This window comes from Platichthys flesus, chromosome 9 (genome assembly GCF_949316205.1).
Source record: "Platichthys flesus chromosome 9, fPlaFle2.1, whole genome shotgun sequence".
NCBI lineage: Eukaryota > Metazoa > Chordata > Actinopteri > Pleuronectiformes > Pleuronectidae > Platichthys > Platichthys flesus.
The window spans coordinates 18,873,536-18,897,324 of NC_084953.1; the positions used below are offsets into that span (position 1 = coordinate 18,873,536).

At 40.3% G+C, this 23,789-nt stretch overlaps 2 protein-coding genes across 4 annotated transcripts in view; one reads left to right on the top strand and one right to left on the bottom strand.

The window, feature by feature from the left end:
- On the bottom strand, window positions 1-4,579 carry tmed5 (transmembrane p24 trafficking protein 5). Its single transcript, XM_062395828.1, has 4 exons — window positions 4,259-4,579; window positions 3,518-3,615; window positions 2,751-2,931; window positions 1-2,096 (listed from the first exon to the last, which is right to left on the bottom strand). Exons 1-4 carry the CDS (start codon window positions 4,445-4,447, stop codon window positions 1,878-1,880), a joined length of 687 nt encoding a protein of 228 aa, XP_062251812.1. The 5' UTR covers window positions 4,448-4,579; the 3' UTR covers window positions 1-1,877.
- Window positions 4,580-5,441: 862 nt separating this feature from the next.
- Window positions 5,442-23,789, top strand: part of suco (SUN domain containing ossification factor) — a 40,369-nt gene continuing 22,021 nt past the window's right edge. For all 3 annotated transcript variants that reach the window (XM_062394925.1, XM_062394926.1, XM_062394927.1), the window contains exons 1-2: window positions 5,442-5,700; window positions 22,752-22,866. In XM_062394925.1, the coding sequence (XP_062250909.1) occupies window positions 5,648-5,700; window positions 22,752-22,866 (168 nt within the window). In that variant the 5' untranslated portion in view covers window positions 5,442-5,647. The remainder of the gene's footprint in view (window positions 5,701-22,751; window positions 22,867-23,789) is intronic.

The following is a 23,789-nucleotide window of genomic DNA, read 5'->3' on the forward strand; positions in this document are numbered from 1 at the left end:
TCAAAAAAAATTATGATTGTTTTTATTAATTTACACACACATTTAAAACTACAGAGCATTAGTGGAATAAATACCACAGTAGATCACATTCACTTCTCCCCACTGTTCCATCAGGGTAGTACAAATATTTTTTTCAAAAACAATGGGGCTGTTGAATAAGACAATTCAACATACTCCTTCTCAGTAACATAGAAATATATTGTGTATTTCATTTTTGTAGAACTCTGAAGTACTTAAGAGTGTAACAGAAACTGGTTTCTACTATAATCTCCATCACTTAATCTCAAAATACACTAGTTAAATGAAGCACTAGAAAATCATCGTTAAGATTGGCTGGCAGAGGAAAAAAGGATGGTAAAAAGCAGCAAACAGAGGATGAACATTTCTTACAACCACACATCCTGTATGCTAAATACTCTGTTTGATATAGCCAGACTGTTTGGCAACAACATTTTGAAAACAAAAATAAGTATATTTTTAAAGCACTTTCACCATATGGCTATTAAACAATGACTCCATGTATGATCTCTGCCCAACAGCAGAGCTGGGGAAAATAGAAATGATGGCAGCATGGAGCTTCTAACCATGTTTCAACTGTGAAGATCAGTAAATACCAATGACAGAAATACTCTTGGCAAACACATTCACAAGTTACCAGAGTTTTCGAATAGTATACAGACGACCAATGGGAGAAAAACGCCTCAAAAGTGCTCCTCCAAAGACACATCAGGGAAAGTTACACACCCATTTCCGTGGGGCCCCAATAATTCAATAATAATCCAGGACTCATAATGTTTAATTGCTACTTTGGCTAATAAAATGTGAGTATCAGATTAAAGACACAAGCATTTTAAAAGAGCACGAGTGTGGCCAAAGCAGTGAATTGTTTGTGTATATCAAACTGAACAGTGCATCCATGTAGCAGTGGTAATGACCTTCCAGGTGTCGCTAAGATAGAAATAGACCTCTGTCACCAGAACAACAAGGCAGACTGAACGTCTTCACACAGTAGGCAGCTGTAATCAGATACCTGCCATGTCACAGCAGAGGGTCGTGGAGTTGGCAGCCATTTAGGCCACTAGGCTACAAGTCAGAGCAGTCCCAGGGTAGGGCAGAGATTTTGGCTCAGTTGTGTTCCTCTTACTCCCTTGTCCCTTGGGTGCCAGAGAGCAGCAAAGTTTCCCCATCTGAAAACCTGGCGTTTCAGTATTGTAATAAAAGAAGAAAGTGTGACTTAACTTCTGTTAACAACATAAATGTTTGTAACAATGGGAAATATATTCAAAGGCCTCACAGACTGACAACAGGCAGCTATATACAAACCTCTAAGGCATCTCAGTGACATACAGGTACATTTTAAGGAGAAGCTAAAGTATGGGAAGATAAAATAAAAAATGTAATACTTCAGACACCATGCCCTCTTCATATAATTTAACTCAACACCCAAATAAAAACCTCATAAGAAAAAAAAGGAAGACATTTGTGCCATTAGCTCTTTGTCATTTTAGTCTCCTTTAGAAAAAGAGTCTCATCATGATCATGACAGTGGTGTCACTTCCTTTGAAGACTTACCAGAACAAGGAAGGACTATAAATGACCACCAAACAACAATAATAAAAAGAGAGAGACAAGGAGATTCATCTAGTAAAGACACTGAGATTACAAGATTCTGCTCGAAAACAGGGGCTCCTGCCGTCCTCTCACATTTTCTTATCAAGAATATCAGTATGTCTGTGTGTATGCATGGACATGTGTATTAAAAATATCTTGTGTTAGGAGTCACAAGCCTGGGGGATCAGCTGCAAAAAAAAATATTGAAGATATCTGTGGGCGTTAGTTTCCCTCTCTCTCTGTCTGTCCCTCCATTGGGAGAGGTGTTATGTACGAACTTTCCTTTTATCTTCAAAGAGCGAGCGAACCAGGTAGACCTGAACCGCCGACACCATCATCATGACAAGGAGATTTATCACCGACCAAATGTTCACCCTGTCATAGTTGCTCTCCTGGATGTTTCTGTCCCGAGCCTCGAATGCCCGCAGCACCGTCTGGATCTGTACACTTTTGCCAAGTCGAGCCTTGACACTGTTGATGCTCTCCTGAAGAAGAAGAGACAGGTCAGACTTAGTGTAAAAAGTATAAAGTATACAAAAAACAGGAAGGTACAAAAAGAAAGCTCAAATTCGTTTTATGTACCTGAAACTCAGCTAATAAAAAGCTTTAATTAGTACAAAATAAGAGAGGAATGGTTGTATGACAGCCGTGCGATATGGTCGCGACGTGTCTAGGGTGTCCCCCACATCTTGCCCAATCTCTGCTGGGATTGGCTCCTTCACCTCCCAACCACTAAGGCTGAACAGTTAAGAAAATGGATGGATGGATAGAAATTAAGAGCGTTGAATTAGTTTTGAGGTTATAAACAAAGCAGCTCCCTCAGGTCTGTTTGTTCTACCATGACAACTTCCTCCACAGCTGGAAGTTACACTTCCTGTTGGCCTGATGTGACTTCTGACACAAATTAGTATGAGGGAGGGGGAATGCAAGCTGAAACATTTCGCTTCCCAATAGGTGAGAGTTCAGGACATTGTCTATTGTTGTAACTCACTCTCTGTGCCATTGGCTGTATGTGGTGTATTGCAAGCTATTTTGTGGCCAGCTTGCTTGCATGGTCACTTTGTACGAGCTGTGTCAACATAGATGGAACGGTGACAATGCCTGTCATCTTCTCTATGTCAGAGTGTCAGAAGCCTCACCATAATGTCCTCCAGCCTCATGTCCAGCGTGTCTGTTCCCTGAACATACTCCTTCCATTCATCTGGATCTTTGTCTGCATCCATATTGTCCAGGATCAACTCAAAGAAGATAATCTTCTCAGAGACGGAGCTGAATGTGTTGTCAAAGCAGAACATGTAGTCTCCATCCTCAGTTTCAACACTGCAGGAAAGCACAGGAAGGCAGAGCTTACACATTGATCTCTTCCACTCATGTTTCTCAGATGATCTATGTAAATCTAGCATGTGTTCAAATGCATGAGACTTGAATCTGAAACTACAGTCCCATAGAAAAGTATTGGGATGTCAAGTCCTATTCATTTGTATTTGTTAAAGACTTAAGACATTCAGGTTCAAAATCCAAAGATTGTGTGAGACAAGAGTTCAGAATTGTAGCTGTTATTCCCTGGTATTTTAAATCTAGATCTGTTGAAGAACATACGACATAGCAACTTTTCGTTTTTTGTTTAAACAATTGAAAGCACTAAAAAAAGTAAAAAAAAAAGTTTTGGATATCCCCCTGATTTGGATCCACAACTAAATTGTATTAATTTATTGTGGGGGTGAACTCTTATGAAGCTAACGACTAAACAAATGTAGATGAAAATATAACCACCTTGGCAGAGTCGCTCAAATCTGAAATATCTCATACTAATCTTTTTAAATTAATTCCAAATGTCTTTAATGTTCAACATAAACAGGAACTGGCCATAACACTCCAGTACCTTTCGAGAGACGTGTGTACTTACGTGTGTACTCCATCCGATTTGCGGTAATCACTATACAGCACTTGGCCAGAGGGAGACGAGATATCAAAATCGACATCGAGACCGGCACCATCTAATACCTGTGGAATGTGGACACACAGACACACGCACAAGGTAAATGGTAGAGAAAAACGAAAAAAATTGATATATTAAAAGAGCAGTAGCAGTTTCTGTAATATTCACTTCAGACATCACACTTTGCGGAATGCTAGTTTGTTGTTCTTTCAAGGTCTCCCCAATTCTCCACTAGACTTGGAACATTTTCCTTCACAGCAGACACTACCACGGATACATGACATTTCTGGGAATGTTTCACACAGGCACTTGCGTCACTCTTAACATGTACACACACAGTCACAGCTAAATTCAGTGCTCTGAGCTGACCAGCTTAACAGGTTCCTAACTATATAGAAATCGAGGTGTGAACAACTGAACATGCTTTAACACTTGCACAACACGTGATTTGATTTCAAATGTGGTTTTCATCCAAACCAACCTTGTAACGAACCATGCATGGATGTATGTGACTAAGAAATACAACACACAGTAAACGTAGACAAAGACACAGGCTAAACAACAGGTTTAACAAGAATAATGTTATGTCAACCTGGACTAAACAGTTGAATGCTGTCACTGGTTCAGCAGAATGCAACCACAGAAGATAGTTGTTCTGTTTACTCGGCTAATGTCAACAGTCTGCTGAGGTGTAGGAGTATTTAGGACCTGATATTCAATCTCCAGGGAGGCATCTTTCCTCATGGTCTGGTAGAAACACTCCTTCTGACCGGGAGGCAGAGTGAACGTGAAGTCGCTGTCCAGGGACTGGGAGAAGGCAGCAAGCGCCTGGAACCTCTCCGAGAGCAGCGCCACAAACACGGGCAGAACACACAGGAACGCCCGGTGTGCCTCCATAGTGAAATCCAAGAGAGCCGGCTTTGTGTTAGTTTGTGGCCGCCACTGTGTTGCTGAGAGGAAGAGCAGCTGACGACGTCCACACAAACTTCACTAGAGTTGAAATGTTCTCAGTACTTCTGAGTGTCCATACTTCAGGACCCCGCCTGTTAAAATCCCCTACACGTTTATTCATTACCTAAAACAACACAGGATCAATGCACTGCTAGTTTGTTTTAATTAATTGTAATAATTCACGTTATTTATTTTACCATCACATATTAGACATATTCAATAATGGGTACAGGCAAATTTGTAGGGTCCTTATTGAATTGCATCCTGGGATACGTGGTTCTTTTGCTCTATTTGGTGTAAACATAGATGTGCTAAAACATTTTTTTTTATTCCAACACTGAAATTGACCAATGCAAGTAGTTTATCAAATTCAAATAAGGAGAAAAGTAAATAAAATGAAACAAGGTTTACAAAATAGTAGGGAGTAGATGGAATAATACACTTTAGCTGTATTTAGTCTTGAATTTTACAATCAATGATTGTATTTGAAATACCCTTCCATTCTGGTTTGAATCCTACATTTCTTGTATATGGTTTGAAGGTGTTTTGGGATGTTGAGGAAAAAGTACACAATGTTCGCATTCCCCACAGCCCTCTCACCCCCCACACACACTTAATGAAGTCATGCACACATGAACACAACTGCATTTGTATTTACAAACCCCATAGAACCACACAGCCCAGTTTGAGTGAAACATGACAGATCAGTGGGTTGTGATCACATCTGTGTGTTTATTGCGTTGTTGGTTTTATATCAGAAAGGTGACGCGTTCTCCTCCACATCCTCAGTGCAGCGGGAGGGGGGCGGGCTCTCTTCCAGACACGGCGCTGCAACCTCTCACGCGATTGGGCCGAGCATTCCTCAAAGGCTTCTTGATTGGCCCGACGCGGGGCATGGGTTGAACCTACCTAGAACGCAGTTGCCCGTCAACAGCAGTAGCTGCTAAAGCAAGAGAAGAGGCGGACAAGCGCCGCACAATGACAACTAGCAGAGCTTTAATGTGCGGGGCTTAGCCACAGGAAACGTTGCCCGGCTAACTTGTGATAAGCAGAGACTGTGCTCTGGTTCTTCGGGGGGTTTTGTGAAGCCGTGAGGGATCAGACAAGAGCCCAAAGAGCGAGGATGTTGGTCCCCGCGGGAAGATAATGAAGAGGCTGCGCGTTTTGTTGGTGTGCCTCGTTGTAGCTCTCCTGTGCTGGTAAGCCTAGCTCCTCCACCCACCTCACCGACGACCTGTAACCACACACATGCCAGCCAGGAGACTCACGGTCTGTGGTGACCGTACCGTCTGTCACGTCGTTGTTCTCCCCTGTGTTGTTGTCTATTGTTAAATATCTGCCGGTCACCAGTGAAACCATCCCCCGCAGCTGCTCAGCTAACATGGGCAGCCACACTGTGGGATGTGTAGTTGACCTCCAACTGGAGGAAAGAGCCTGGATATGTTTGTTTGGTGTCGTAACTGGCTGACAAACGATGTGTTAGTAGATCGGTTATATGTTGTTGTTGAATATCAACACAGCTAACTAATCTAAACCGTTAAAATTAGGCTGAGCAGGCAATATTTCTGTATGTTAATAGTGACAGTCTACTTTCTCTAGAATTATATTTCTGCATGTATAACTTCCTCTACCTGTCACTTGATGCTTCGACTACCAATTATTGCTTCATGTATTATTTTTCAATTAAATTAAGTGTCCACCTAAAGAATTTGTGCCACAGCCACACCATCAACTAGTTCTAGTACTTGCAATGGTTCTCATTTTAGAATGAGTATATTTATCCAACAAGCTTGGGAAAGCAATACAGTTTTCTGTTTTAAGCAAATAATACGTAAACATGTTGCGATTGTTTACCTTATTAATTAGTAACTTCTTCAATAGTTGGTGAAGGACAAATAGATTAACCTTAGGTCAACAAGGGCCGGGCAATACAACAATATCAGTAATTGTTGCAATCTTATTCAAATAATAGCAATATCATTAAGGGTTCAATACATATCAATACATTGCTTCTGCATTGTGCAACCAGGCAAAGCAAAGAGGTATAACATAATTGATCTACCTCAGATTTTATCGTGGGTTTTTCATTCTCTGCTCCCAAAGAAGAGTTTAAAACCTCAAACCCTCACTCTGGAGAAGGAGATCAGTTTATCATGATAATTATCCATATTGACTGATATAATGATTTTGATCACCTTTATCATGATAGGTGACTCAGGGGCTCGGGAGCTTCTCTTGGAGTGAAACGAAAAATTCTCTTTTCTTGACAATATAGAAACTGAGTGACTGTTTTCTTTGGTAGAGTATATAACCTTATTCATTATAGTTAGTTGACAAATAAGTTATTAATATCATAAAATAATACTTTTTGAAACTCCAATAACTAAGCTCTTGCAGACACCATGTTGTATGTGTAGACCGTTTTGTTTCCAGGAAATTATAAACCTAATACACGCGCTGCCAGTAAAGAGTTAACAATGATTCTGCAGATATAACTTTGGGCATAATGGTCATAATGGATTTCATTCAGGCTTGAGTGCCCATCTTTATATCCAATAGTGTTTTCCCTCCTCCCTTCTTCCTCGTAGCTTAAGAAGCAGATCTTAGTCATCATATTTGATTTATTATCATAGACACTATGAACGAAACAATGTCTTCATCAATAAGTCAAACTTGCCCTTGTGCTACTCTGCTGTATTTTATTCACATTATTCATGCTTTACTAAAAATAGGCAAACTGGCATGAATAAGTCTAAATATTTGGTCAGCCTGAAAAGAAGAACACGAGGGGACTTGATGGATTGCAAACAGAATCAGATGAAGCATCCACCTCTTAGTTTCTAACCCTTGTACCTTTTTATGAAGACTCATCACATTCACATAGATTAGATAATTTTGAAAGGTTTCAGGTGTTTCTCAGATAGGATTTATCCGGGCTGGTTGTCTTCGTAGAGGAAAAACAAAGAAGGAAGGAATGAAAACACAACATTTAAGCAGGGTTTTACTTTCTGCCTGCTGAACAACTACCACAGGAATCAAGAACATGTTGTTAGTCATTTTAATTCAAGAAATGTCCAAAGACTTTATCTACAAATCAGACTGGGCTCAATTTTCATTAACAAGTGGATTTGATTACAGCTGTGCATCTCCAGCGTTTGGTTGCTTTAAAACGCTGGTGCACTCTTTCACTTTCCTACAGACTAATTATTGTCTATGCAGCCACACGCATAGACTACATTACTAATGCAAACCCTGTTTAGTGTGTTGCTGATGGCTTCTCACTCCTCCGTGCCAACTCTCACACGTCCTAGCGGGAACAGCAAAACAGTGAAAGAAATCTTTGCAGTAATCCAAAGGTTTCCAAGGCAGCCACGATTTCAGGCATAGAAAGCGGCTCTTCAGTGGGGGACTGGTGAAAAGTTACTTTGGGGGGGGGGGGGGGGGGCATTCTGTCATTGTGCTTTAACTCTAGTTTTAAATCAACCTGTACTTTATGAAATTACATTGGCTAATATGGACATTTCAACATCTTGTAGCTATGTGAAGTCTTGCCCTCAGTAGGCTTCATTACTGAAATGCCATGGGCATAGCAGAATGTGTTCTGTGTCTAATGCTGCCCCTGCACTCTCATAGTCTGCAACAGGGGTGTTACTGTGCACTGCTGTGGCAGGCTGATGCCTTCAGCATCACTAGTGTATCAGAAGTGTGTGAATGTGCACTTCAGGTGTGTTTGTGTGAGGGTGCACATTTACAGCCAGCTTAGTTGTCAGTAATAATAGCTCCCAACAGACATGCACTTTCTCCCCCCTATAGATTTTAAGTCCAGTGCAGAGATGTTAGCTGAATGTGGTGTGTCAGCAACACATTCAGCTAACACAACCCTTATTGCTGTTTACACACTGATCAAACTCAATGTTGATTAACCTCAACAGCTGACATCTATCTTTTCAAAATGCAGATTTCAGAGTTTTGGTTACTGTGTATCTGTGTGTACATGTAAAATGGAGCATTTAGGAAACTATATTGGCACATTTGACTTCGTGCAAGTACACTGTTGCTTTGTGTCATGAGGTTTTTGGCATGTGCCAGAAAAAACAATAGTAGAGGTTATTTACCAGTGTGTGGCTATTACATGTTAGAAGTTTGTTGCTAAATTTTCTCATTCACAGGGTCTGCCACACTCCATATGTGTTGGACCACAGCGCTATTCTCTTGTATTTGGTGGATTGTTGATGGCGATTTTATTGTCACCTACTGGCTGCTTGTTTGAGCGTTTTACTAATTTTTGTGTTCTCATGTGGACAGGGTTTGAGTTAAAATGTCTTTAGAGTATTGTGGAATGTCTTTGCCTCTACTGCTTGTGTTACGATCTTTGTCCTTTATGTTTTGGCACCAAGCCATGAGAAGACCACAAGGTATTGCTTGTTTAACCTGTCCTTTTTCCACAACCATCTATAGGATGTCATGGTCTATATTGACTTGTACTTGCCCTGAGCTGTAGATAAGGGTTTCGCAACTCACATTTCCAGTTCTTCGGCAAATGTTAACTTCTGCTCTACAAAACAAACATTTTCTCTAGAAACACTCAAAAGGAGACCACAAAAGCACTAAGTGCTTTCTGAATGCAGGGATTGAAGTCATCACTACACTCAGTTGGAGCCAAACAGGGTATGGTCTGCGCAAGATGGATGCAGCCATGTGGTGTATGTCCTTACCACTTGGCTATCAGGATGGCCCCCGTATAGGAAGCTTCGCAGAAATCTTGCAAGTGTCCCAGGAAGGACAAGATCGTCTCTCTGCATATTGAATCACATCCTACTTGGCCACATCAGTTAAGAAGGGCCTGTGAAAGTTTTTGACTTGCCCTTCATGTCTCTTTATTTCCCCCCGCACAGAAGAACAGGCTGCATTTAGTACACACTACGCAGTACAAAGAAGCAAGTCACATTAAAGCAAGAGGAGCCTCTCGTGTGTTCAGGCCTCATTGTAAAAGTTCCCTTTTTGAGGCAGTTATTGCATAAGTAGATCATCCTGGTCACTGTGCACTTGTAGCCATGGTTCCTGTCATACTGCTTGTGTTTCTGACTGGTAGATACTCACGGCCATCTGTACTGGGCACTGAGAGCAAATGTCAAAGAAACAAAGACAGCTCTGTGTGTGTTTTGGGGTTATTCCATCCTTGGAAAGGGACTGGTGTCGGAACATGAAGGTGAAAGGGAGGTAACAAAGCCTGCCTTTGGTCACGATGATGTTGCTTACTTTAGCCTTTTCCTAAAGCTCATCATTTCCCAACTATTAATTTAATCCTTGCAGTCATGCTGTAATTTTTATGGCCCTGCAATACCATGTGGCTGCTGTGATTGACAGCATATGTATCTCCACATGTGCTACGTTTATCTCTCATCTCTACCTCAGCATTCATTAGATGGCCCTTTGTTGTTCTGATGTTGTACTGCTGGAAACCTGGGCTTTGTGAATAATGTGATCGATTGCAAGTGTGAAGGAAGACTTACAATGTATGGATTTAGTTCTCTGATACCTTACATATTCCCAATTGTATTTATAGTAACAGGATGTTGCCACATTCTCACTTCACATTGTTATGGATAGGCTAAAGGACTTGAGCAACACTACCTAGTCATGTATTATGTTATGCCACCTTTCAAGGAGCAGGGCGGCTGTGGTTAAGGGGGTAGAGCATTCGTCCGCCAACCAGAAGGTCGGCAGCTCAATTCCAGTCTTCCCCATCTGCATGCCATTTAAAGCATTTTGAGTTGTTTACAAGACCAAGTGCCTACCAGAAACATTTTTGTTTTATCTCACAGTATAAAGTGATCATATTATTGAGTAAATTAAATTAGGGCATATTGTTAGGGCTGGGCGAAATGACTTCCAATCAACATCACAATTTTTTCAAACATTTACCTCGATCTCTATTATGAACTTAATCGACTACCCCATAATGAGCATAGTGGTTAACCGGCAGTTTGTGAATGCAATGAATCGGGGAAGGTATTAACCGACATTAGAAAAATAAATTAGGTAGGAGGTTATAAATATCAATACACATTCGGTTAATTGGCCAGTCCTGTATATTGTGAGGAGCTTGCAGTGTATCCATGTAGCTTGCTTGTTTTCTTGTTCTTTCTTAACCAGCCTAACTTTCTGAGCTAAGGTACCGCTTATATATATATATATATAAGGTGCTTTTTGTCAAATAAGGGCTCTGTTTGATTAACTTACATTAATTAATTTACAAAGAACTGCAACTTATACTTCAGGATTATCATTCGCTGAAGTCCTGAACCATTTCTGCAACTTCATGTCAGTATTTCACTGTAATGTTACAGCAAACACTAATTTTAAAGGAATATGCAAGGACAAATGGAACATTTGGTGGACCGATCTTGATGCAAAGCTATAGTTAACAATGATTAATTAGAATAATCAATGGCCGCACGCTAACCACTATACTTTTCAATGAATGTCAATTATTGTTAGTAACTAGTGTTGGTAAAAGAAAAGTGTGTTTTCCTAAATCACCTCTGTAAGCTAGACAAATTTACTGTATCAACTTGAGCTGCTGGTGCCAACAGATTCATTATTAAAAAGCTCCTGCAATTTGAATTCTCCATATTGAGTATTAAGGACTAGGATTTTTATTAGCTAACATGTGCAGCCAGCCATTGGCTGGCTGCACATGTTCATTGTGCTTTGGGTTTTAATTAAATACTTTGACTGAGTCAGCTGTCACTGAATGTTTTATAACTTGAAATGCATGACCTACCTTCTTGAATGAAAACGTCTTCCTGGACTGTTGGCTGAGAGACTAGAGTCTCACTAACTGAGAGTCCATCTTTCTGTTGTTGTTGTAGCATGCCACAGTTTAGTACAGAAGGCTGACAGCCCTAGTTTAATGTGAGGGGACAGAGCTGGACTGGCACTCCAGACCACACTATTGTTCCTGCCCACTGGCCATGGAAACTGATGAGCACTCTGAGCTCTTTTGCCTGCTGGCCTTTCTGCTTCCCAGCTGCACGACTCTCTATGTCGATGCTTTAGGCTTGTGCCTTTTTTATAACATGTGAGGTAGGCTAAGTGACCCAATGCCTGGGGTAGATCTAATGTGAGGCGAAATGAGGTGATATCTGCAGTGGAATCTAAAGCATGTGGGCAGTGGTATGGCGAACAAGATTCTGTTTGTGTCGGTAGCCAGGACCCTGCAGCTGTATTTGTTGTATTATTTGTTCTGCACAACAATTTTTTTTTTTAATTTTGTGACCTTAACTTCTAGGCTTGTCATCAAAGGAGCAAGACAAAATGTTTTGGGTGGCTGAGTTGACGCCTATAGCAGTCCAACTTTTCAAAAAGAATCACGATATTCCTTTCTCTTTAATTCCTGGAAGCAGGAACATCTTTGCTGGTTCTTGTTGTTCACATAGTTTTTCAGGAAAAGTAAGACCTGCTGTGAGTTGAATGAGGGCCAATGGCCTGAGGCTCTTTCAGTGGTTACAGAGCAAATGCCTCTGTTTACCGTGTCAGTGAATAGCACTCTGAGGGTGGAGACTGTTTGAGTCTTAAAGGTGGAGACTTGCGTCAGAATACTAATGTTGTTTGGGTATGGCAAAGAGAAGACAGTTCAATGGTTAACTGTTTGATTAATGATCTTTCAGTTAGAATTAGTTTTGTTGCACTTTTTGTATTTGTATGGTAAATATCGTACACAATTTTCAGTCTCAAGTTGTTTCACTTTTCATGCATCTTAGTACAGCCGTGTATTTAAATTACTTGTGGATAGGTGACTTCACTAAAACCATTTGCTTTTTCCTGCCCTGCTAGAGAAAGGGACTATTTTTCTCCTCTGCTCTGGTTCTTCTTTCCCTCCCCTCCCCCCTTCTTGCTCGCTGCTCTTTTTGTTTACCTTTAAGAGCAACTGAGTGGTTCTCAATCTTCTTCAGTGTGCGTGTTGGTCTATTTCTCTTTTTCTTTGTTGGCGTCTTAGTCTTGTATGCAGCATGTGTGTAACTGTCTTTGCGTGCATTTGCCTTTGTAAGTCTGTGTGTGGGTGAGGGCAATATACAGAGGGCAGGTCCTGTTCAAGTCTGACACACAGTGCTAATACAGAACATTATGTACTAAAGCTAATGAGGGCATGTTTTCCTAAAGCCGGCATATATAGACAGACCCACCAGCTCTCAAGTACCCACCATAAAATCAGTGCCTTAAAATCTTCTTTCCAAACTTGCCTGCTAAGTGTAAGATCCCATTATCGTATATCACATGCTGAAATAATTCTATATGTCAGACACGTTAGTCTTAGTTTTGCTGAATATGTTGCTGTGTGAAAGAGTCCATAGTATTCATGTCATTTTTTTTCTTACATTTTTTTAGGAAGTTGTGCAATGTTTACATTGTAGCGCCTATGGGACATTAGTGTTTCATCACGCTGCACGTTAGGACATTGTGTACCGGGGTGAATGTTTGATGAGTTTCTGTGCTCCCACTGTGCTTGCTGATGCATGCATACTGATAAAGAGTGCACATGCATTGTTGAGTCCACACCCACGCCAACCTACACTGGGAAAAATGGCTTTTCCTATCAAATTACATTATATCACATGACTGCGTCCTTCAGTCCTTTTGTTCTGAGTCAATGTTCCTGATGTTACGTTCCCAAACCTCTTTGATCCCTGTCTGACTTGCCCTGCTGTGATGCTCCACACCGTCACAGCTCTACTGTTGCCACCACACAGAGTCCCTCAGAGATTTGTCATCATATTTGTCTTTGTTTTAATTAATTTCACTGCTGATGAATGCAATGTTGTTCAGGCATTTTACAGACTGATACATGATATGATTCTGAATCCAGTAGAAACGGATGTTAAGTCCAACTGCTGGTATGGTTTCTGTTGTCAACCTAGATTATATCATAAATGTATTTTGTAGCTACTTGCCAGGAACTTAAATATATATAAAGTAGAACCTTGACCTTTTTTAATTTTAATCCCCACTGAGAATAATGTTCTTGTAATTTGAACTGCTTTAATAGGCCAAACCATTAATCAAGGGAATAATACATCAATTAATTGATGATGAAGACAGTAGGAAGATGCAGCACAAAACAAAACAAGGAGGAGACGGCTTCTGTCTGTACATTTACACGAAAATGACACTCTCTATCGGGGACTTGTTAGGTGAATATCATCATACAGGATCAGCACTCTCTCTCCCACCTGATGACTTGGCCGACTTGGCACCACAAGCTTATTTCCAAATAGAGGTGTGTCTGTTCATCCGCACTGCAAAGGCTCCTGTGTACATGGAAGTACTTATGTGCGTCAAAGAAGTCGATCAGAAAGACAAACAAGGTTCACATATAAGTTAAACTAGTGTGAATTATCAGAGTTTATTTCCATTGTATGGATTGACTTTAAGATTATGATCACCTGGCTCTGATGAGAATCCGGATGAAGTGGTGTCATTCTGCCGGGAATTACTCAGCATTTCCCCAAGAATAATACTCCTGTGTGTGGGCACTTTGTTCCTGAACAGGGCCTCAAGATGACAATACATCATCCGACTTTGTCATGTACGAAGTTTTTGCTCGTTTACCTGCAGTTATTTCAGCTCCCTGTTTTAAATAAACATAGTAAGTCATGGCAATAAGGATTAGATATGGAATCGATCCATAGCAAGAGGTCACAGCAAATCTTACCAATAGCTGCAACTCAAAACTTTTTGATTTGACTACTTCCCTCCAAAGACATCTAAGTGCAGTTCATTTTATAGTCTGCTGGTTTTAGTGATTAACCTACATGTGCTGTCTGACTATTAACACACTTTATAACTAACTGATTGTGTTAAAAGTTGTTCTTGTTTTTCTTGTCATGCAGAAGCCCTCACTGAAAGCAAAACAATGAGGTGTTGTCATTTAAAAAAGATATTAAAATAATTAATTTGAAGAAGTTTAAATGTTAAAGATTTGATTTAACACACATTGTTCTAACAACTCTACATCTTAATAAGTTCCACATCTTTCTTAAGGTGTATAAAAGGGATAGACCCCAAATCTTTTCTGATGCAGATCTTTGGTTCAGTTAGAGCTGATTTCCTTCTCTGAGAAATTCGATAAGTTGAGACCCAGATCCTGTTACCAGGAGCAAGCAAGGTCTTTAATGTCTCTGCTGGGAGGCAGTTTATGGTGTATATCTTTATTCTTCTATACAGCAAGTCAACACACAGCATATAAGCACTAAGAGAAATTAGCCTGCAGCTACTCCATCTCCATCTTATAGGCCTTATGTCACTCCATGAAAAGAGGAGTAGCAAATAAAGAAGTGTGTTTTTAGGACAAAGGTTTAAACAAAAAAAAAAAATGAGGTTCTGTCAAATGCTGCGCTGCTTAGAATTTTCAGCATTTTGAGTAAAGATACATTGGCACAGTTATCATACCTTGTTTATATAAAGGCGCAGTTAAAACTTAATTTCTGATAATAGTAAGCTGGCATGATTCAAATTTACAGGGGTCTTTGGGACATCTGGCCCTGGTGGTTCATTCCTTAATCTGTGTTTGAATGCAACAGTGTGGATCAGATCAAATTAAATTTCAGAAGTCGGAGGGTTCCTTGTTCCAAACTAAATCTTGTCAGGCCCCAAGCTGAGTTTGTGGGTTTTACAGGGAAAGCACAGAGCCACAGTTTCTCTGTGTGTGCAAGAATTCAGAGGAAGATGTAGAGGGGAAAAGAGGACGGTGTTTCTGTTTCAGTCACTAATATGGAACTCGGTTGCCTGTCTTCGTAAGACCGTTATAACCTCAGTGACATGGTAACAAATAGGGCGCTATTGTGCAGGACTTTGTGTGTGATCGAGCTATTCACCAGTTCAGCCACGGTGTCCTGGCTACACTGAGGATGCACCAGTGGAGAGGATTATGGAGGATCAGCAGGCTTTAGACCGAACTGCAGCCTGACTTTATTCTATGCTTTAATGTTGAAGAAAATTAGGATGCACATGCAAACTTCAACACATAAATACAGTCAGTCCTCTAAGGCTGGGGTTTTAGGCTCTGCTTCCCCCTCCTCCTGCTCGTCCAACCAGTGACGACATGTTTTTCTCTGCATGGCAGATATGCTGGCCTGCTTTTACTGGCAAGCCCTGGTACATCCCCCAGCCCCACAATCCACCTCTGACCACGTGGATCCTGTTCTCTCTCTATCTCTCTCTCCATATCTCTCTCTATACTCATTGCTCTTTCTCTATACGTTCCTCTTCGAGATTGTTTTTCTTCCTGGGTGTTTAGCAAGGTATGTTAGTTATATATAGGTTGTCTGCCTGCGTGAAGGATTGGAGATGTAGAACTGTGGGGAAAAACGTTTGTTCGTTCGCTCCCCCTCTATCATCATCTGATTAGGCTGTGGACGATAGGGTCAAAAATGTATATCAAGATATCAGTCAATAATTAACATGATAAATAACATTATTATTTTTTATAAAGATTAATGACTGTCTCTGCTATTAAAGATGAGTTAAAATCACAACTTTCCCTAAGGAGAAAAAAGTTTCACTTTTAAACTAAATTATGCTAAGCTGTTTTATTGCCCAAACCTAGTCACTACATACTTACACGTGTCTCCATAGCCTCTTGCATCATTTACCCAGATCCAGTCCCATCACCACATGTCATATATCAAGAATGCTCTGAACGTCTCTGAAAACTCACAAGACTTTGCTTCAGGGAATATCAGATGGATGCAAAATTCACAATTGCCTTAACACCTAGTCGAAGGCCTGTGGCATGTTGTTAAGCACTTTGTTAGCACAGTCGGTTGTGACAAATCTCTTATATATCCATCTCCTCTTTGTTTTGGCGTCACATTTGACCCAGTGACGCAGTTCAAGTTTCTTTATTTAAGACCATTATGGAAGTAAAGACTTGGTGTACATCATGTGCTGTTGGTTAGTTCAAGTCAGTGTGTGAGTGTGTGTGAGACAGAGAGAGTCTATTTAATAAAACGCAACAAGCAGCTCTGAGATTTAGGCCAGGGGCTTGACATGCAGCCACTAATCTGTCCTGGCTCAGCTTGTTTATAGTACGTGTGTTGCACTGTCATGCCATGACCAAGATGGGTGTATTATTGTAAGTCGCTTTGGATAAAAGCGTCAGCTTGACTCAGCCTGTTGTCTCCGCAGGTTTTTGTTGACCCAGTCAGATGGTACAGTCCAGTACAGTTGATTTGATCCAGTTATGGCCCGAGTCTGAATGGTCCTAAAGCCAACAGGAAATATCAGGGGATTTGGCTGCTCGGAACCAGCACAGACAGAGTATCAGGCGATGTAGTCAGTATGTCTGGGTGCATCTGTCCAAAGCTGATTTGGACAGATGCATGTTGTCACCCGTGTCTGTATGTTGGTGTGTTGCATTGGCCAAGGAGTTTTTTGTTTTTTTTTCGAATGATGTATAGGTCGGGGAAGAAGCCGTCAAATCTTGAGGTGAATGCAGGAAAAGGATTTTTTGTTTTACTTTCCTCAATTTAGGGCGTATTTGTTTGTTGAAATGTTAACCAATTTCTCATGGAATAGTTCATGTAGGGATTTGATTGACTTTAAGGGGATTGATGGGCCTTGGTGGAGGTATTTGGCATTTTGTGTTAATGCGTCTTAGTTGTTGAATCCAGGATTTTCTTTTCACTATTATATTATTTTTTGACAGATATATCATAGATATATGATAAATATATCATTAAGGTTATCACTCCACTCCCTTTTTCTTTTATGTAGTCTACTATAAGGAGCAGACTATCTTGAGCATGATTGGGGTGGATGCTCTGCTGAGTGTCATTCTAGTTCTTTAACTGTGTTTTAGACGTCCGAGGGGAACCTATAGGAAAGAGAGACCGGGGCTTCTGAACTCGGACAGGAAACCATGATAAGGAGAGAATGAGGAAGAATGCATGCAGGTTGCTAACTCATTAATCTCTTCACAAGCTCTTCCTTCCTTAGCTTAGACATGACCCACTAACGTACAGTACATGGCACACTTAAACATCCATTCCTTTTGTGATCTAGGCATTTCTCTCCATATGTGGGTCATATGTTCTCCCCTCTTATGTTTCATAACCATTCAAATTCAAAAGTAGGTCAGAGTACACCCCCATCGCAGATCCTGAAAAGCAGCACCTTCACCTATTCTCTCTTCCCCCCTCCTCTAATTTTCAGCTGCTTGTTTTTCTTCCGAGGACAGATGTCAACACTCGCTTCTTTCAGTTAATTCATTTAGCTGACTCAGTGCAGCAGAGGGGGTTAGCATTCAATTAACAATTAACAAGTGGCTCATTTTGTAAAATCATTTGTGGTCTCTTGATTTGCTCCACATAATCTAATCTCTGCAATTGAATATTATTTCAATAGCGATCTGTGACTTGGCTGTTTACCATTCAAACATTTAGGCAAGTCAGTCAAATTTGCAAGAGCCTTCACGGATATTTATACAGGATTGTTAACTCTGTGACGTGTTCACTTAAAAGTGTCCTGTGTTTTGTTGTCCATTAGTCACCTGTATGTGTTTACACAAGCGTCCTCTTATCAGAGTGATTAAAAGGTTTTTACATTGGGGTGTATTGATTCTCCAAATCTGCGTTTCCGTTCAGACTTTGATCTTTGAGCTATGATTTGTTCTGGGGTGGAGTAACTATTACTACTGACATGATCTCTCAATCAATGGTTGGATCAAAATTGTCTTGGGACAAACAAAAGAAATAATCATAATATGAAATATTTACATAATGTACAGCTTGACCTTTAAAAAAAATAAATAATGATAACTATATAATGCTCTTGTTGTGTTTAAGCCTTAATTATGAAATGTAAAACAAGTTTTTTTACCTAAGTAAATAATGAGAATCATTGGGCTGCACCGGTATGGTGTGGTCCTATAATGCCGGATTTTTATCAGGCATTCGGTCTTGGTTTCTGAACCGCGAAATTATATCTAAAGTTTGAGGGTTTAAACAGATTTGTTGATTAAACAATACTCTATGTAAGTTGTGACTTTTTCATCTAAATGTAAATACAACTGCAAATACAATTTTGAAAGGTTAGGTTTTAGTCCTGACTTGCAACAAAGTTCCCAAAACTCAATCAATGCATGGATGTTTTTTTTTTTGTGGTATGGACTTTTACCATTTGGGTCTTTAACAATGTATTGAATTTGTTGTGTAGTTAAATGGCAGACAAAGGAAACATGTCATTATGTGAAAGTCGACTGTGAAATAGGGTGGGAAATCCAAGGTTTCTCAGAAAATGTTAGAACTTTGAAGACCTTGATTTAAAATAAGCTCATTGACACCTAGCAAAGCGTTCAGACCATATGAGACCTTAGAAAAATGTGTTGAGCAATTTTATGGCTTTGTGGTATTCTGCGCAAAGACGCCAGAATGTGAGTCTCTCAACATGTAAATATTTAACAGAAATTCAAGGTCCATACAAATACTGCTCTCTTTACAACCGCGAAGTTCCTTTTCCCAAAGAAGGATAAATTCTAGCATATAGGATCGTCTGTGGCAAAATTCTGGCACTAAAAATGTTTAGCTAATTATTACATGTTACTTATTTGGGATACAATCAAATGTTTTTCTGTATAATGATTGTATTCTGACACATTTAACCATCATATCATCCTCTCATTACTCTCCGTTTCGAGCATTGAATTTATTTTCTTGTTTTTAGTTTCTTGTATCATCTAATGCTGGTGGATGTACAGTGTACTAAGTTATGCATAGACGTTAGGTAACTCAATGCTTTCAAATACTAGACAGACATTAAGTGCTGTAACATATATAAGGTTGTGAGAAATCTGAGAGGTGTGGTGTCAAGGAATTAGGATATTTTTGTTTACGTCAACCAAGGTTATGTTGTCAACATCACTGATTTCTTTTAACCACATAGGGCATCAACTTTGGTGGCAGAATACTCTCTCCAAGTCCCCTTACTTTAATGATTTCTACTTTGAGTTCTTCCGCATTATTGTAAACAGAATATAATAATATATGATAATAACCTTTGCATGTGTTATCTGTTGTTTGTCTATTGAGGTGAGTGCAACTGGCTTGACTGAACAGAACTTAATTTAATGTCACTTTCTCTTGTTTACTCCGGTCCTCATGGCCCACGGTACAAATGATTACTAAATATATTATAAAACATTTTCACTTTGCGGTTTAATTTTTTTTTCAAATTAAGTGAATGCATTAGTGAGAATGTTGGCCCTGCAGGGATGTCACGTTGTCCTTGTATATCTGTGGACATTTAACAGCAGACTCTTTGTAGCATCGAGCATTGAATTTATTTTCTTGTTTTTAGTTTCTTGTATCATCTCATGCTGGTGGATGTACAGTGTACTAAGTTATGCATAGACGTTAGGTAACTCAATGCTTTCAAATACTAGACAGACATTAAGTGCTGTAACATATATAAGGTTGTGAGAAATCTGAGAGGTGTGGTGTCAAGGAATTAGGATATTTTTGTTTACGTCAACCAAGGTTATGTTGTCAACATCACTGATTTCTTTTAACCACATAGGGCATCAACTTTGGTGGCAGAATACTCTCTCCAAGTCCCCTTACTTTAATGATTTCTACTTTGAGTTCTTCCGCATTATTGTAAACAGAATATATGATAATAACCTTTGCATGTGTTATCTGTTGTTTGTCTATTGAGGTGAGTGCAACTGGCTTGACTGAACAGAACTTAATTTAATGTCACTTTCTCTTGTTTACTCCGGTCCTCATGGCCCACGGTACAAATGATTACTAAATATATTATAAAACATTTTCACTTTGCGGTTTAATTTTTTTTTCAAATTAAGTGAATGCATTAGTGAGAATGTTGGCCCTGCAGGGATGTCACGTTGTCCTTGTATATTTGTGGACATTTGACAGCAGACTCTTTGTAGCATCGTCAGAAAACATGCACATCAGTGTACATGTTTGCGGGGTTGAGGGTAGGAGAGGATACCTGAGACATTTGAAACGTATTGCAACATAGTTTCAAGCTATGGATCTAAGTTTAGCCAGGAGCCTATATATGCTCATGGTTCGTATTTACAGCTTAGTATCTGTACACTCCCGGACTCTTAGGTTTCCCTCTCTGGCTTAAGGTGAAATGTTAGGACATATAGGACATACCATTTTCAGCAGGGGACCAAAACAACAACAGTACATGCCATGCCTTGGTGATAGACATTAAATAATGGTTTTGGCACTTATGTTCAATATTCAGACAATAAATCATTGACATTAACTTGTAAAATGGAGATAAACCACACTTTTGCAATATTTTTATTGTATCGTTCAAGCACTTGACCACAGGTCCTGTGTTTTGTGTTTCTGTCGGCCATTGGCAAGATTGATTGATTATTTATTTAAGACTCGGAAAACACATTGAGGAAAAAGACCCTCATTTACAATGGTGCCGAGGGTACAATAAAGAGTAAAACATTGAAAAATAAATAAATAAGAATAAAACAAATAAGCATATATACATAAGAGATGATGGTGTCTGTCCTCCATCAGTCCTACCGGAGAAGAAATAATTAGGCTACAGAGCCTCTTTCATTGCTACTGTAACACAGCCAACAGACATGTTGTAGTAAGTAAATTTCTGGTGATTTGGTAAAGGGCATATTGAAGCAGTTCCAATATCCATAAATCCAATGGAACAGACTGCACAACAGTTCCTGGTACTCAACAGGATGTTATCTCATCTTTCCATCACCTCAGATGTGAATAAACAGTGTCCTGATGGGGAGGCGTTCTGAGTGACAGGACACTGACTTGCACAGATGGTTGCAGGGCTGACAGGGTGCTAACACGACTGTCCATGTGTCCCGCTCTCCCCTGTCATTGATATTGGAGTGCTCTGGGGGGGGGGGGGCTCCAGTTACAGAATCACATGGTGTTCCTTTCCGAGCCCTGTCTTTGTGTCTTCTGACATTACAGTCAGTGATGCAAGGCATTGTCAAGCGCTCCGTGCATCTTTGCATTTTTTATTTCCATAATGTGTACCGGCCCTCAGGTTGACCACCACACGTGTCAGTGCTTGTGGTTCTCTTTATCAGGAGCTGCAGAAAGCTGTTGTCTTTGAGCTACACTGATTTGGTAATTGAATCTGTGTGAACGTCCAGTTTGGGCCTTTCAAAACTGAGGGTCAGTTTGTGAAGAGGACTAAGTTTAACTCAGCCTTCGCATCATGAGAAGATTGTGCAGGAAACTGTTTATTGAGCGGAAAGAATCACGTCACGTCTTTAAATATTCTGACATTATCTTTAAAATCTCCCCCCCAAAAATTCTTCCATATTGCCATAAGGCTTGGTTATGCTAATAGCTTAAAAGCAGACTCGTAGCTCAGGGAAGCCCTCATGTATTAGGGATTGAGTCAGCATCAAAGTAAAGTGAACATGTTTAGACAAATGTTTTCAGTTGAGCTTTGCTCTCTACTTGGGTAATTCTTCACTCCATTTCCACCCCTGCTGATAAAGAAACCAACTGAGAACATGCTGTTTCTTTCCTTTATACCTATCTTTGTCTGTCCTGATTTCTTATCATTCTCTTACCTCGTCTGTGCTATTTCACTTGATGGTTTATAGCCATTGATCTCTATTTTCACATTTCCTGTAATCCATTATTCAGTCTCTAGTATTGCAGAGCTCTGACATTTATATATTAGATTTTTTTTTTCAAGGATGGCATGGTCCTTATTAACTTGAATACAGAAGCAGCAATACTCATGTTTTTATGCTCCAGGCCCAGTTTGCATTGAATTCATTACAGGTAAAAAGCAGCTATATATTGGTGCAATTCTGTGGCATACCTAATAGAAGCCTGTGGGGAACAGGGAAACAGGCAAGGAGTATGCAAAATATAGAGAGACTGAAATCAGACTATCACCTAAAATTATGCTTAAGTGAAGCTCAAGAGTCTACGCAATACCATAGTAGAACAAAGGAGAGAAACATGGATGAAAGGATAAAAAGACTGATTCAGTGAATGAAGTTTGTCTTGAGTGATTCAGAAGAATACAAAAAAAAGTATACTTATGTAACCATTATTATACAATCTTTTACTTGAGGGCTTTCATTGGCTACGCCCAACAAGTGCCTGTCCGTGCATCATTATCTTCGTCTGTTTTATAACCTCAACATGATGTTGAAATGGGGACAAAGTGACTGACACGTTGTTCTCTTTGTGTGTTTCAGGTACCCCAGTCAACATGTGTCTTGCTCGGAGCAGAGCTCGTCTGGCCCAGGTCAGTCTGCCAGGGACAAAAACCCTGATGGCCACGCGCAGGAGCAGGACTCCAGGCAACACACGGTTTGTGCAAAACAGCTTAAATACACATTGTTTCAAAAATTTGTGTCAAATAAAAATCTGATTTTTCAGTTTTCAACCATTTTAACCACTGCAGCTCGAAACAATCTTCTTATTAAGAACAATGGCACAATTTTAGAGTGGTTAGAATTGCTGGCTCATCTTTTAGGCCAGCTGTTCAATGTTGTGCAGTATTATTAGACTCACTGCTCACCATGAAATGTATGAGTTAGCAGACCACCCAGAGAGTAGAGTGGAGGGATTCGGGTCATGCACTTAAATGACCCACTAACCCCTGGTGTAGGAGCCATGGATGGAGGACGGGCCGTTATAGCGACCTGGTGTGAATGCTCCATGATTCTGGAGGCCACTCTGTGTTAGATGGGGGGATGAGGGTATTGCATAATTCCACCAAGACGGGTGAACATTTTCAGATTGCCTCACCTCATCTCTTTTACTTTTCAACTGACACCTTTCGTTTAATATTAACTTATGGAAAGAACTGAGTCAGGAACACTCACTTTTAACAATTTGGGGTATGGCTCTTCCATGCATTTACACCGAACAAAGTAGGGATGTCACGAGAACCGATACTTACGATACCTTTCGATACTAAAATAACAAAACACAGACGATGCCCATTTTTTTGAAGCACCGTAAGAACCGTGAGCGGCGATTCCAGCTGTTAGCATCGGTGCTGCACCTCTTCTGGGGCTGCGGCGCTGATCTCTGAGCAGCTGAGACCATTGAAACTCTGTGTTTGCACTGTTTCCACTGATAAGAAGCAGCCTGTCAGTCAGTGAGCGACTGCTTCACGTAAAACGAGCTTCGATCTCACTGTGTGCTCCGCTCCCCGCCCCGCTCACTCGCTAAGAGACACAGTCTCTATCTCGGAGCGCGCGCACACACGCACACATCGCCCGCTC

Bases quoted from the DNA above. Each gene is read 5' to 3' on its own strand.
- tmed5 (XM_062395828.1), bottom strand. From the start codon at position 4,447: ATGGAGGCACACCGGGCGTTCCTGTGTGTTCTGCCCGTGTTTGTGGCG. The intron at 2,932-3,517 runs GTAAGTACACAC...GCTTTCCTGCAG, and splicing joins AAATCGGATGGAGTACACAC to TGTTGAAACTGAGGATGGAG. The intron at 2,097-2,750 runs GTGAGGCTTCTG...CTTCTTCTTCAG, and splicing joins TGAGGCTGGAGGACATTATG to GAGAGCATCAACAGTGTCAA.